A 15,941-nucleotide genomic window follows, 5' to 3' on the forward strand; every position below is an offset into this window, starting at 1 on the left:
CTCCTTAATTCTCCAGTATGGAACAAGTGGAAAAAATGCAAACTCCCATGTGCTTTGTGGGTTTTGAGCCTAAGATATATATGGGTTATTCCCAACAATCCCCCATGAATGACCTACAAGTATAAAAAATGATAGAAAGAGGAAAGTGATTCTAAGCAATGGAATGATGGTAAATTTAAGCATCAATATCTTGTGATTTGAATTGATGCATAGTGAAGTAGGGTGACAACTACATTCATAAGAGTGAGTTACCTCTTAAAATTTTTGTGAACTCTGTTTGAGACCCCCACAACACATTTCAATCTTTTTTATTTCTCTCTTGATTCAGCAATAAAATCCATGCATAAAATGCCATTTTGGCTATTCACATAGAACCTTGGGTCATCATGAAAGCTCTAGAAAGAGACTCTCAAACTCTTTCACAAAAGGCAGCCCACACCTTCACTTTTATGTTAGATACTTATCAAGTCTATCGCAATAAACCACTCAAAACTGAGCTACGGAGACTTTACAAATTATCCATCAAGTCTATGGCAATAGACCACCCAAAATAAAGGGCTATGGATTACTCACAAATTATCCATCAAGTATATCGCAATAGACCACCCAAAATAAAAAATTATTGATCAAACTAAGGGTTTGAGTCCCATATTAGTTGAAGATTCAAGGATTACTCTCCTTGTTAGGGCTTTGGTGAGAGGATCTGCTAAATTACTTTCAGATCCCACATACTCCTAGGAGATAATTCCTTCCTTCAACAGTTGTTCCACAGCTTCATGTCCTAAGCGTATATGCCTCCTTTTGCCATTATACACATTGTTCTTGGCAATACCTATGGTAGCTTGTGAATCCCAATGCAAAGAAACTGGTATAGAAGCCCCCACAGTGGCACGTCTCCTAGCAGACTTCTTAGCCACTCTGCTTCTTATCTAGCTAACTCTAGTGCTATAAATTTTGACTCCATGGTGGATTGTGCGATACCAGTTTGTTTGACTGATTTCCATGAAATATTACCTCCTCTTAGTATAAACACGTATCCCACTAGTCAAACTTACTTCATCGTTATTTATTACCTAGTTTGCATCATAATATCATTCTAACACTACAGGAAAATTGTTAAAATACAGATAAAAATCTATTGTACCTCTGAGGTACCTTAGCAAACAATGAAGTGTTGTCCAATGATCCTTATCAGGATTATGAGTGTATCTACTCAATCTACTCATAGCATATGCAATATCAGGTCTAGTATAGTTCATTAAAAATATAACACTGCGAATAATTTTTGCATAGTCAGATTGAGAGACACTTTCACCTTTATTCTTCTTAAGACTCATACTAGGATCATAAGGTGTTCTTATAGGTGTAACATCAAAACTATGAAATCTCTTTAGCAATTTTTCAATATAGTGTGATTGTCATAGAGAGAGCCCATTTTCAGTTTTACTTATCTTAACACCAAGACCACGTTAGCCTCACTTAAATATTTCATTTCAAATTGTGAGGATAGAAATAATTTGGTGTCAGTAATTATATCTATGTTTGTACCAAAAATCAACATATCATCAATATACAAACATATTATCATACAATTAGCTCCAGACAACTTTGAGTAACCACATGTGTCATAACAGTTTACTTTAAAACCATTGTTTATTAAAGTGTTGTTAAATTTTTCATATCATTGTTTAGGAGTTTGTTTTAGACCATAAAGAGAATTAGTGAGTTTTCAAACCTTATTTTCTTGACTAGCAGTAATAAAACCTCCAGGTTGTATCATATATATTTCCTCTTCCAAGTCGTCTTTACATCCATATGATATATTAGGTCACAAATTACAACATAAGCTATCAAAGCTCTAATAGAGGCAATTTTAGCCACAAGTGAGTAAGTATCAAAATAGCTTATGCCTTGCTTTTGTGTGTATCCCACAACCACTAGTCTAAACTTGAACTTATCTATCGTACCATCTGGTCTCATTTTCTTCTTAAAATTCCATTTACACCTAGGTTTATTTCCTTTAGGTAGTTTCACTAATTCCCATGTTTGATTCATGACTAAAGCTCTTGATTTCCTCTTTCCAAAAACTAGAGTCTACTAAGCTTAAAGGTTCTTGATAAGTTTTTGGATCTTCATCTATTAAATACATGCAAGAAAATTGATTGTCTATTTTATCTGAATTTTCAACTAGAAAGGTAGTTAAAAACCAGGTGCAAAATCCTTACTAACCATTTGTCTTTTACTTCTTTTAGGCTCTAACTTAGGTATGTTATAAGGGTTAAAAAGAGGGAGTTCAGACATTTGATCAATCCTTGAAGTACTAGCAGTTTGATTATTGAGCAGCTTTTCTATTGATTTATCAAAAAATTTAATCATGAAAAAAATATGCTAAAAAAACACAGCATCTCTATATTTACACATCAAATTATCACTTAAATACAAAAACCTATATGCACACTATTATTAGCATAACCGATAAAATTGTAGTCAAAAGTTTTAGATCTTACTATGGTTTCTTAAATTATGGATATGCTACTTTGGCTAAACACCTCCACACTCTTAAGTAATCTAGGTTAGGTGGATAACCCTTCCACAACTCGTAGAGAGTCTTATCCAGCTTTTTGTGAGGAACCCTATTAAGTAAGATAGAAAAAATAGCTTCCCCCACATGTTATCAGATAGTTCAAAACTTAAGAACACAACATTCATAATTTCTTTTAAAGTTCTATTCTTACGTTATGCTTTGCCATTTTGTTGAGGTGAATACAAAATGGTGTCTAAGCATTCTGACTCTCAAAACCACATAAAAAATTTCAAAAAGTTACTAAGTGTTGCTTCAACTCTCAAAACCAACCAAAATGATAATAAAAAAAAAAAGTTGCTTATTGTCCTTTTGACTATGAAAAATATATATCAAGTTTCTAAAAAGTCCTAAGTGATACTTTAACTCTCAAAACAATTAAAAAACAATTAAACACTTTGTAGAAATAAAAATTTCTTCTTATTCTGTCAACTTTGCAGTCTTTTTTAACAAGCCTTATCAATTTAAGTTTATGTTGATGAAATTCATTAACTTAGTTGTATCTGTTATTGTACAAGAATTTTGAACAAGATCTCAGGGTAGAATATGTTTAAGCATGAACAATGATTCTAAATTGGTTCTTTGTTGAAAGTTTGAACATGTGAGAGTATAAAATTTTTTACATAAATCAATTAGGACATGCTTATATCATTTTTCTTTTCATGTTTTCTTTATGTAGATCTCAAGAACATAGTTTCATCCGATGCAAGATAAAGATATAATCTTTTCAATACATTACAACTTGTCTATTTCTAAGCAAATTTTTAATCTTTTAATTTCTATTATTCATCTTCAGAATCAAGAAGATGAATATACTTGATGCCATAACTTTGAATTTCAATACACTAGCAGGAAAAGGGTAAGAAGAACATAGTGTTATAGAACAGAAGCATTAAAAGAATATTTTTTATTCGGTTTGATTCATCGTTGATATAACGACCACAAATTTCAACATTAAACTAAGGATCATTACCAAAATTTAACCTATAACTGACTTATTATCTCTTCTATTTGTAAACAATATTCCATAATCAGTCGACACAAGCAATGAATACATGTATTCAAACATTCAACAATTCTTACACATATCGCAATAATATCATCAAATTTTCAACATATTTAGACATCCAAAATATATAACAATTGCGAGAACTGAGGTATGTACATAGCAAATAATAGATATAATGCACACAAAACACGCAACATGTTATTAATCATCAAACAAATACTTCAAGTAGAAATCCACCTATCTAAAGTGCTTCTAAAGAATCTAAAGGTCTTTGAAAAAGTGAAATTGAGATTTCAAAAGTTAGAACTTAGTTGAACACCTTATCTAAAGACAACTAATATTTAGGATGAGTAATCTTACCTAGTTTAACTACACATAACTTTACAGCACCTAAAATGAAGTCGAACGAACCCACAAAGGGCTACAATACACACAACTTACCAAAACGACCTTGAGTCTTGACAAAAGGTGCCCGAAAAAATCTGAAACTATAAAAGGAAGAACATTTTTGGAAAGGTATCTGAATTCGTCCAAAATCACTCCAAATCTATGACTACAAATTTCCGAGTGTTGGAGACAAGCTTAAAGAAAACACCAATGGGGAATCGCTGTCGCTCGCTAACCGTGTCATCTGCCGTCGCTGGAGCTGGTCGGGCTGAAATGCCACAGAGGGAGGGGTGGCTGATGTGTATTGTGTAATCCTCAAGGGGGAAGGTAAAGAGAGAGAAAAAGAGGAGAGGAGCTAGGTTTGGGGAAATTGTAAAAAATTAGCCGTTTAAGTTTTTACTTTACAAAACTAGTTTTTTTTTAATCTCATAAAAATAGTTTTTCTCGATCCATATCGACCACGAGATTTTAGTTAAAAAATCAACTTTTTCTAACTTATCGATTGTTTGGGGTTTTCTCGGGATATCTCACCAGATTATACACCAATATTATTTACATCTCGGTGTTAATCTCAAGCAAAATAACATTGAGATTCTATATATTTGAACTTTTCCAGTGAAATTCTGGGCATAACTAACACAAAGATTCTATATATTTGAGCTCTAAGTGAATTCAGACATAATTAATACCAAAATTCATATATTTGAGCTTTTTTGGTAGAATCTCGAAGAGGATTAACACTAAGATTCAGTATATATTCCAAAATTTACCCAATTTTTCGAAAATTTTAATTTTTCACAAATTTAAAATTGTTGAATCAATTTAGAAAATCTATTTTGATAATTGGAAAACCCATTTGGAGTTTTGGAAATTCATATAATAAAACATAAATTATGCTGAAGATTTGAAAAATTGCATAATGATTTGATATAATATTTAATAAAAATAACCGAATTAGGAGAAAATTTGAAAATAATATAAGATTTGGTATAAGACTTGTGAAAATTACACAAAATTAGTAAATCTTTGTGTGCATCAGGCGAGATGTAACGAGAAGGCCCAAAATAATCAATAGGTTAGAAAATTTTGATTTTTTTTAACTAATTCTCGGTGGTGGATCTTGTCCAAGATGGACCGAGAACATTTTTTTTGCGAGTTTTCAAAAAGTGTGCTAGTTTTATAAGGTGAAAACCTAAACATGTTATTTTTTACAATTTCCTTTAGGTTTGCTCCATATTTTTGCTGTTCTTTTCTTATTTTCTTTCAAAAAGAAAAGGTCCTAAATAAAAAATGGAAATAATAATATTGAGATTTTCTCCGATTTTATAATTAATTCCTCTCTTCCCATCCCAAAATAAATACTCAAGAGCTTCAGGGAAATATCTAATAATAATAATATAAAAATGGATTCCTTTTTAATTCAACCAACTCTAAAATTAAAGTCCAAAACTTGGATGTAAAGATAGATCTCTTCTTTCCAATATTTTACGAAATTTAATTTGGTTAAATTAAGAGACTAAACGGAGATTCTATTTGTACAAAGTAGGATCGTCAAATGAGAATCTCATTAATTTAAAATTAATGGATTGAAAGAGATGAAACAGACACAATTTATTCCAAAATTAGCCTAATTTTGTAATAGGAGTAGTACAGTTGAGATGCATCTAACTTCAATATATTGCCCATCTCTACCTCAAACCTCAATATATAGGCAAATTGAAAATTTTCTTTTCTTCTTCTTCTTCTTCATTTTAAAGATCTTGTCTATCTTTAACTCAAAATTCAATTTAACGTTCCTTTGATATATATATAAACATAGTATACACAAAAAAGAAAATAAATAATTTATTACCATAAAATAAAGAGGTGAAACACGAGCTGGCAGCAGGGGTCGAATTGAGAAGCAGCTGCCTGAGGTCGAACTCCAAAACCTAGAAATTAATTTTTTTTTTAAAAAAAAATCTATTTTCTCATCATCTAATTAAGAAATTTAATTTAACTCGTTTAAGGGTTAATATTAGGTCTTAATTTTCTGAATTAGAGTCAAAATTTAGTAACATGGGACATTACTGGTATGTTTTTCCTTCACATTCCCAATCATCTCCATGGTTCAACTAATTTTCTTCTTAATTGTTTTTTAATGACAAGTTAGAAATTGATGATACTAAATAATTGTCATAGAAGTCCAGGAACTCAATTAAAAATTTTGTTTCCTGCCAAAAGCGTTTATGTTTATTTTTATTTTTATCATAATAATAAAAAGTTCGAAATTTCCCATCTTTTCCTACCACAAAATGCGCTTTTTTCATTTTCCTACATTTAATGACTCTTTTTATCGTCATCAATTTGTAACACAACAAAAATGTCATGAATTTCGAAAAATTTTATAAAAAAAAATCAATTTTTTCCAATAAAAAACGCGTGATTTTTTACTTTAATGATTATTTTTTCATCCTCTCCTCTCTATTTTTATTACTGTTTGTGTGTCATTAAAAGTCTATTTGATTGTAGTGCAAATAATTGAAAGGCTAGTAGAAGTGTAGGAGGCAACCTAATTCCAATCCATTTCATCACGCATTTACAACTCTTCTTCATTCACCATGTGCAAAGGACAGCCTTATGCTTAATTCTTGGACCAGCTAAATGTAGCATATTATTATACTTTTTTTAGTTCAATAATTTTGATATGAGGAGGATCTAACCATCAAACCTTAACTCACTATAATATATAATCATAATGTTAGTCCTAATGTTGCACCATCTTTTGTAATTTTTATTTCACTTGTGTAATTCATAATAGCAAAAAGGATTAACTTAAAATTGATATTTTAATCGGTATCTTATCTACTAAACCATGCTCAAATTGATCATGATTATAACTAATTGGGTTAAAAAACACTTTGTCCCTAAATATTTAAGAAAGCAATAATTTAGCCCCTAATATTTAGTTGATAATGGTCATTAAACTTTCTAAGTAACAATTTAATCTATGTATTTTACAACTTGTAACGATTTAGTCCATATTGTAAAAGATATTATTAAGATTTAATGAAATTTCTCACATATAGATTGATGAACTAATCGCAAATTAAATATATTTATAAATCATAAGAACTAAGTTGTAACTTAATAAAAGCTGACACCCAAATTTGATGAGATTTTTCATGATAGGGATTAAATTGTTAAAAATCTCAAAATATCAAAACTAATTCATTACTTACTAAAGTTTATGGACTAAATTGTTACAAATTTGAAAGTATATAGACTAAATCGTTACCAACTAAAGTTTAGAGATTAAATTGTTACTTCTACGAAAATTTAGAGATAAAAAAACATCTTTTTAACCTAGTTTTAATTAACATAACTCATCAAGTGTAGTACTCTATTGAATGAAATTATAAATTAGTAACGATTATAACTATGGAGACCTATAAATTAAAAATTGTATGAGAACAATATTTTGATTATCTTAAGTGGTAAAACCTATCATTTTAAATCCTACTCCAATTATATAATCGAAAAAACTTTTTGAAAAAAAAAATTCATCACGTAGTAAATTATGACTAATAGAGAAAAGAATGGATGCAGCTCGGGATGTACCAAATTTTCAATTAAAAAAAGATTTCTTTTATATTAAATGTGAATGTGGTGAATGTGTTCATATTGGAATAATAGAATAATATAAATTTCATATATCCACTAAGGTGGCTCCACTTGTTGATCATAATTTAGGAGGTTTCTCCTTCAAGTCAATTTCTCTCAACTTTCCCCTTCTTCCTATCTTCTTCCCTTCTCTTACCTCCTCCACCTAATAATCATTTTCTTCTTATTCTCCTCCTCCAACAAACCACAATCTTCCATTTCACAGACAAATTCCGATCGGCCGCCGCATCTCGCCGGTTTCAAATGGAGATGGAAGTGGTTGTTAGAGTCCCTCCTGCCGGCGGCGACATGTTCAACTTCGGCAGCCCTTGCTCCTCCCACTATCTGTCAGCTCCTTCAACTCCTTTCTCCTCCGTTAGTGCTCCCACCAGCCCCTCCTCTCACGCCTTCAACTTCTTCCGCCTCGACGACATCGACGTTCCCATCGGCTCTCCCTCCGCCGTCCCCTTCCGCTGGGAGGAGAAGCCCGGCATCCCCAAGTCCCCCGATTGCTCCGCCGATCAAGATTTTGAATTTCATTGTACCCGCCACTCCTCCTTCTCTAAATCTTCCCTCTCCGCCGATGAGCTCTTCCACGGCGGCAAGATCAAGCCGCTCAAACCACCGCCCGGTCTCCAGGTCAACTTTTTCTCTCACCAAATCTTTGTTGGAAAAAAAAGTTAAATTTTTTTTCCAAACTAATGCAGACATATTAAGTACAAAATTGAAAATTTAAATTAACAATTTAAAGATTTATTATATACATCTTTAAGAATAACAAATCTCTTAGTACAAACTATTCTAAAATATTGATTATATCGTGATTATTCCTCTTATGTAACCATTTTATTTTCAGTTTTTCATTTTCGAAAATTAAATCTATTCTCTCTTTATTATTTTAGATTGTTTTACATATAAAAGTTGAATTCTAAAAATAAAAACTAAAGTTTAAGAACTGCTAATATTTAGTTTTCATAATTTCGTCTAATTTAATCTTTTATTCATATTCTCAACAGTCGAACATATCGTCGCCGAGATCGCCGCACAATCCGAGGCTATCCCCTCGAAAAACAAAAAGCAATAATATCGACATGAACATCAATGACGACCCATTTGAAGCAGCGCTAATGAAAGAAACTCTTAGCCATAGAAGCAACTACGAGCTCGTCGATTCACAAAACAATAAAAACAGAGGAAGAACAGACAAAATTTCATACGACATTTCCCCTAATTTTGCTCGAAAACAAACTCGATCTCTTTCCCCTTTCAGAATCTCCTCTGAAGCTCCATTCCATGGAGATGACGACAACTCCCTCGCCGGCGTCGACGCCGGAAAATCAAAGTCATCGTCTTTTTTATCGGCAATTTCGTTTTCAAAGACCAACAGAAAATGGAGGCTCAGAGACTTATTGTTTCGCAGTGCATCGGAAGGCCATGTGACGGAGAAAGCCGATAAGCTGAGGTCTACCTATGTTGTAATGTCGGAAAAATTGGATGACGACGTGAAGATTTCAAGTTTCCGGTCAACCGACAGCGGCGGTCCGAGGATGCATTTCACGGCGGCGAACCGGGCGGTTTCTGAGGAGTTGATGAAGAAGAAGAGTTTTTTGCCTAACAAACGGGGTTTTTTGGGCCGTTGCTTGCGGTTTAACCGGTCGGGTATGCAGGAGATTTCTAGAGGAATTGGGTCGTTGACACGTGGATGAACCGGCAAAAAATTTTATTTTATTTTATTTTATTTGTTCGGATTGATCAATGTAAGAAGTGACGTTTTGTCGGTGTTTGATAAATAAATAAATCAAGATTATAGAGAAATTGGTTGAAGTTGTAAGAAATTGAAGATATGAATAATAAGAAAGAGTTTCTGGTCTTGATTTTTAGAGGAAAAGTTGATATTTGGTTGTATAATTAAAAATATTTTTTAAAATGCTTTTGGAGATATGCATTAAAGTAATTTAAAATATTTTTTGGGAAAATATTTAATTAATGTTTTTTAAGAAAATATATTATTTTTAATAGTGAATTTGAATTTATTATTCCATATATATACCAAACTCTTCTTTTTCGTCGTTCTTCTCTTAGTTCTCTCTCTTCAAGTCATTATTTTGTAATTTTTTTTGTAACATTTCTCAATTGCATGAGAAACTTCCTTTGAATAGTTTTATTTTAAATTCAAATTAGAAGGTGTAAGACAATATTGGTGTCAAATTCATACAATTTGACTATATGTTGCTAAGGGTGGGATGAAATTTGAAATGAAATTCATGAAATGCATATGAAGGATGTAATTTAAGGACTATTCTCAAATGTATAGGAAGCTTCCACTGAATAGTTTTATATTAAAATTGAGTTGGTAGTGAAAGTATAATATTGTTATTAGTTTGATAACTTTTGACTATGATGCTACTTGCTACTAGTGGGAGAAATAGAAAAGAAACTATGAAATATAATATGGTCAAGAGTAATCTTAATATTGCTGGTTTTTTTTTGTTTTTTTTTTTTGGCAAAATATATGAAGATATAGAAATCTCACTTCCGCGAGAAATAGAAAAGTCATGGATTCTTATTTCTAAAATAAATAGAAATGAGTTTCTACTTCTAAAGATAATATAAAACGTAATAGGTTCTAAGTAGTATAAAAAGAAGTCCATAACTTTGTTTTCATTTTGTTCCAGTTAAAAATACTTTAATTTAAGTTTGATTATGTTAACTCTAGTTATATTTCTTTTTTGTATTCTCTTGTTAGAGTGGGGGAAAAGGGTATTAGGTTAGGTAATATAAAAGTTTTGAGAGAGTACTCTTGTAATTGAGATTCCGGGAGAAAATTTCTGTATGGTTGTAACATTTTTTTCACATAGTATATAATTTTTTTTTTTGATAGTTCATAGTTTTTCTTTTAAGTCAAAAGTATAACAACGAAAATAGATGGCATAAAAAGAATGTCTTTTAAGTTAAAGTCGTCCTACAGTGGTCTAACTTTAATATCTAACCTATTTTGGTCTATAAACTTTCATACGACGTGAGAAAGCTATACATTTGTTTGAAGATAGTAATAAAAATAAAGAATCAAAATGATCACTTCTTAAATTATTATTGGAACAAAAACACACCATTTGAAAGTATAGAAACTAAATTGAACAAAAGTTGAAAATATAACAATCAAAATAGACCGTAAGAAAAGTCTTATTTTAAAGTTAAAGTCCGACCAAGGTAAATCTAAATAAATTTAACACTTAACCTATTTCTTTCCCCAGATTCTATTTTAGTTCCTTAACATTCAAAACTATTTTATTGATTATTATTGATTTTCCATTTATTGTTTTTTAAGAAATCCAAATCAATCTTACAATTTATGTTTCCATACATCATCAACGTAAATATTTGCTTTATCACATAAATGAATCAAAGATATAAAATTTTATAGTAGCAATGACTGATATATATCGATCATTTCAAGAAGTTTCATGAAATGATACGAAAATTTAATATTAATTCAAATAATTGTGCATAGTTTAGAACATAGTATTTTTCAAAAAAAAAAAAAAACAATAGTTTCATTGGATGCTATAATCATGATGAAGTGAATAGATCCATGCAATCATATTAGCATATAAACACTAAAAAGAAAAAAGAAAAAAAGGTAGTTTAGTTGGGGTTTGTAATGACCAATAACTCCTTTGCTCTCTTTCGGCAAATCAAACTCTCAACACCAAAAGTTATTGCATCAATCTTTTGCACGAGCTCCATCATAAAGGAAAAACGAAGCTACCAATCAAAGCCAAAGCCAAAAGGTGCAAATGGTGAAAGGAGCAAAGTCTTAGATTTAAATTCTTCTTTTTTATATATATATATATATATATATATTATTTTAGTTCAATAGTTCGAGTTTTATTTAATTTAATCTTAGTCTAATCATCATTCATAATTAGGTTAAATTTTTAAGAAAATTTTTCAATTCATATATTACTTTCTTTGAGGAGATTCAAATATCCTCATACTCTATATTTGTTTGTGCTAAAACAAAAAAGTCTTAAAGATTAAAATTTTATTATTTTTTATATTTTAATTTCAATCGTGGGAGGATTCAAATTTTTTTGTTAAAAGCATATGTTCTAACCAATCAACTATACTCAGATTGATGACATTAGTAAAATTTAATATCTTGAAACCTCAATTTTTTTTTCGATATATTCTTAGTACTCTCTATTTTTTAAATAAAAAATTAGTATAAGATTCAGTATAGAAATTATGAATGAATTCACTAGCTAATTAATAGGTTGTAATATAGATTACTTACTATTTATTTTATTATTACTATGTTCAATATTTTTTTTGGGCACAACAATAATGGATTATGTGAGATTTTTTTTTTAACTTCAATGAGTGAGAATTTGTACCTTTTTTTTTTTTTTTGTCAAAATTATAATATGTTAACTAGTTGAGATTCAGTTTATTTAATAGATTTTAATCAAATTAATTAAAAAAATTGAAACTATTTGTTTGTTAAAACATTGCTTTAGTTCTTAAAGTTTGGTAACACAGTTCAGTGCAATATCACTTATGTTGGAAGGTTGTGTGCCAGGTGGAAAGAAACTTCACTGTATAGATTAACAATTACAACGAAATACTTATTCGATAAACTCCCTCTTTTCAGTGACTCACATACAATTTATTGATCTTTAGTTTCAACTTAGGTTCCTCTTAAATTTGAGATAGCTACACTTCTACAATAATGCTTCTTCAAGTTTTGTATAAAATCCTTTTAATACAACGTACTTAGATTCCTCCTAATTGTGAGATCCCCTCGCCTACATAAGCAAGCTTTTCACAAGTTTTGATTGAGCTCCCTTCAATACCACATCAAAAAATTCATCCCGAGTTCTCATTTACTCCCTAAGTGATTTGCTACACCCACAACAAATTAGCCAAGCTTCATTGATTACTGGAACAACCCCACAATCGGGAAACATAAAATCTTTTTAATCACAATACATGAAGGTTTAGACTTAAACAATCCCTAAACTCAAAACTCTAAATGCACATATGTTTTTAATAAGGGAGCTGACCGTAAAAATAAATAAGATCACAATATATATATGGCTAGCTTTAAGAAGATTTTCAAGGAAAAAATAAATCATTTATGAAGAAAAGAAGAAGACAGACCACGAAATTTGCAAAATCACGCTGACGAATGAGAAAATTTTTTTATGCAGAATTTGCTACCTGTCACGTAACAATGTCTTAACATCATACATGACACATTGCAAAACATGTTTCTCAGGATAGAAAACAAACCATCAAATATGCACAATAAATATCAACATATAATGAAAATCTTCAAACAAAATTTGCACGACATGAAACATGTTGCTGACATAATATAAGATACATTGTGAATTATATAACACAAGTATTGTCTGTAATAAAATCAGTCATTCATAGTGCAATAACAAAAATAAGTCTCACTAATCAAAATTTTCTAGCAAGGTTTTATTTTTTTAATCTTGGAAAACTATCCCCCCACCCTCTATTTTTCATTATTTCCTAAACCAGAGCCCTAACCCTTATCATTCTCCAACCCCTCTAAACATGAGTGGTTGCATTTAAATATCTAAGTATTTTAAAGACAAAAATATCTAGGTTGTTGATGTGCAAGGGAAAAAATCTATATTGTCATCTTTATCACTTGAAGGACCCATATTTTAAAATGTTATTTATAGATTATTTTTTATTTTTCTATTTTTTTTATTTAAATATTTTAGATTTTTTTTTAATAAATTTCAAGAGTAATTGTATTTTCTTTTATAAATTTGAATTTCTATAAACATGGATGAAGTATTTTTCATTTTCATCATAATCACGATTAATTAATGTTAATTAATGAGTAACATCAACTATTATAACTTGATTGAATTTAACCTCCAATATCAAAAAATTATCAATTCATTATTTCTTGAATTGATCTTTGCGTCATTTTTCTAATTAAATTTTTTACTCATATCTCAATGGGAATAATTAAAATTTAAAACTCAAGCAAAATTTAACAAAAATTAGTCATAAAATTAAAAGACAGACCACACCATCACTTTAATGATGTAATGGGGTGATTTTGGATCGAAGGATATAATCGACATAAAATAAGAATAAAAGCAACAGGGTCAATAATTAACAAGATTTGGGCCAAAAATAGCATCTAGGCCCAAAATGGACCTAGGGAAGAGGGTTAGTTCGGGCTATGGCCAAGGCCAAGGCCAACCTTAGCAAAGTAATTAAAGGGGCATGTCTTACACATGTCTCGGCCCAAAACATCATCCTAGGCCCATTTTGGGTTAGAGGTAGATGCTCAACCTTAGCCTAACCGAGGTCGACCCTAGCAAAATAGCAAAAGGGGCATGTCCCACGCATGTCTCAACTCAAAGCATCACCCTAGGCCTATTTTGGGTATAAGGAGAGATACTCAATCTTGGCCTCAAACATGAGACCGAGCACAACTCTCGTTCTGGTAGGCTATCTAATTATCCTAAGGTGACTCCAAACCCTAATGACCAATCTATGTCAACCTTTTCTATAAATACATCATTATAACTTCATATGACATAACTTGAATCCACTATTAAACTCTCTAGCTTTCACACTCTTTCACTATTTGACTTATGCATCAGAGTGTGTGTGGCAAACACCACACCAGTGTGCAGATTTTCTCTTTTGCAAGTCACGTTTTTCTCCTCTTCAAACAAATTCACTGCTAGTGTCACATGAAGGTTAGGTGCACTTCCCCTATCCAAAATTTGGCATCAACAAACGAAAAATATCAATTTACAACTCTTGAAATTATTGTATTAATTTAAATTCTAAACTTTCGTAAGACTATTAATTTACACCCTTTACATTACATTCTGTTTGGATGAACATCCAGTGAGATTTATAGTTTTACTAAAAAAAAACTCATAAACATTCATAAGCAAATCAATCTAAACTTTCAATTAAGATTTCATTTGAAAATTGTCAATTTATCAATTCTAATCATCCATTTTATTAATCTAACATTTAAAGAAATCTACACACGTGTAAAGATTTTGTCTTGATGATTCCCTTATAATAATTTCAAAGTTCAATTGAAATAATTATATGTTTTGCAAGATATTTTTTCGAACATTGTTTGAAAGGGGGTGTAATATGAATGAGAAAGAGGTGTTTTTATATGGGAGGGTTTAAAAGGATAAAACTAATAATAAAAGTGGTGTTTTTATTTTTATAATATGAATGAGAAAGAGGTCCACCTTGAAGTATAATTATGTGGGAGGGTTTCTCTCTTTTTCTTTTTCTCTTTATTGGCATCTTCGTGGCTTCTTTTGAAGGAGAGAATGCCTTTTTTCTTTAGGAAATTGCTATTTGCTATGCCACTTTATTAATATATAATGGTTCAATGAGATACCCCTTTGGACCACTCCACTCCTTGACCTAATTATTGTGATTGTGATATAATTCAAACAACAAAAGATTTTTTTTTTAAAAAAAGAATATCCATCAATTATTATAAAAATGTTAATTTATATCATCAAACTTTTAGTTGGAGTAAAATTGTGCTCCTAAATATATGAAATCATTGCGATTAAATCATGTTGTTATGACCTTTTTTTTGTGACGTTTTGAAAAATGAATACGTAAGTGGTTGTGTTCCTGTTTAGTTATAATAAGGTTTCAAATAGCTATTATAATCTAAAATTTTAAATTAATGAAAATTAATACACTATGACATTAATTTTCGAAAGAAAAAATCAATTTTGACCCTAAACTTGTATAGTTATATCAATTTGGACCTTTTTAATTTAATGAAATGGCCCTAAACTTATATAAGTATTGCAATTTTAGTCATCGATTCAATTTTTCTTAATTCTCTTATACTAGTTTCAATAAAAAAAAAATGTAAGCATCTTCATAAATTTATTAGTTTCAATAAAAGTAAAATTTGGCAAAAAAAAAAAAAAAAACTAAAATGTTAACTCTGAAAAGAAATTTTCTTTTAAAAATTGAACAATTATTGCTATCAATTAGGTAGTGAAGAAGACCATTACTATGGAGATTTAAAAAATTTCTCAAGAAACAAGTAATTCAGATGTCAATAAAGTGATAGAGAATAGAATAATTTTCATGTAGTTTTTTTTTTGTTCAATTTTCAATTTTATAAACATATATAGTGGTTTAATGTAATTAATTATTTTTAATATGTTTTTATATTTTTTCAATTTCTAACTTTTGTAAACCCTCGGATTTTAGGTGTTGTAATAATTTACTACTTTTTTTCTTACATGTTTTTGTACT

General features: G+C 30.1%; 1 protein-coding gene across 1 annotated transcript; it reads left to right on the plus strand.

Annotated features, from left to right (window-relative positions):
- The first annotated feature begins 7,642 nt into the window (after positions 1-7,642).
- LOC120087714 (uncharacterized) lies at positions 7,643-9,507 on the plus strand. Its single transcript, XM_039044589.2, has 2 exons — positions 7,643-8,258; positions 8,636-9,507. Exons 1-2 carry the CDS (start codon positions 7,884-7,886, stop codon positions 9,323-9,325), a joined length of 1,065 nt encoding a protein of 354 aa, XP_038900517.1. The 5' UTR covers positions 7,643-7,883; the 3' UTR covers positions 9,326-9,507.
- The last annotated feature ends 6,434 nt before the right edge of the window (positions 9,508-15,941 follow it).

The sequence above is a fragment of the Benincasa hispida genome, chromosome 10 (assembly GCF_027475165.1).
Source record: "Benincasa hispida cultivar pf3 chromosome 10, pf3_genome.v1.1, whole genome shotgun sequence".
Taxonomy (NCBI): Eukaryota; Viridiplantae; Streptophyta; class Magnoliopsida; order Cucurbitales; family Cucurbitaceae; genus Benincasa; species Benincasa hispida.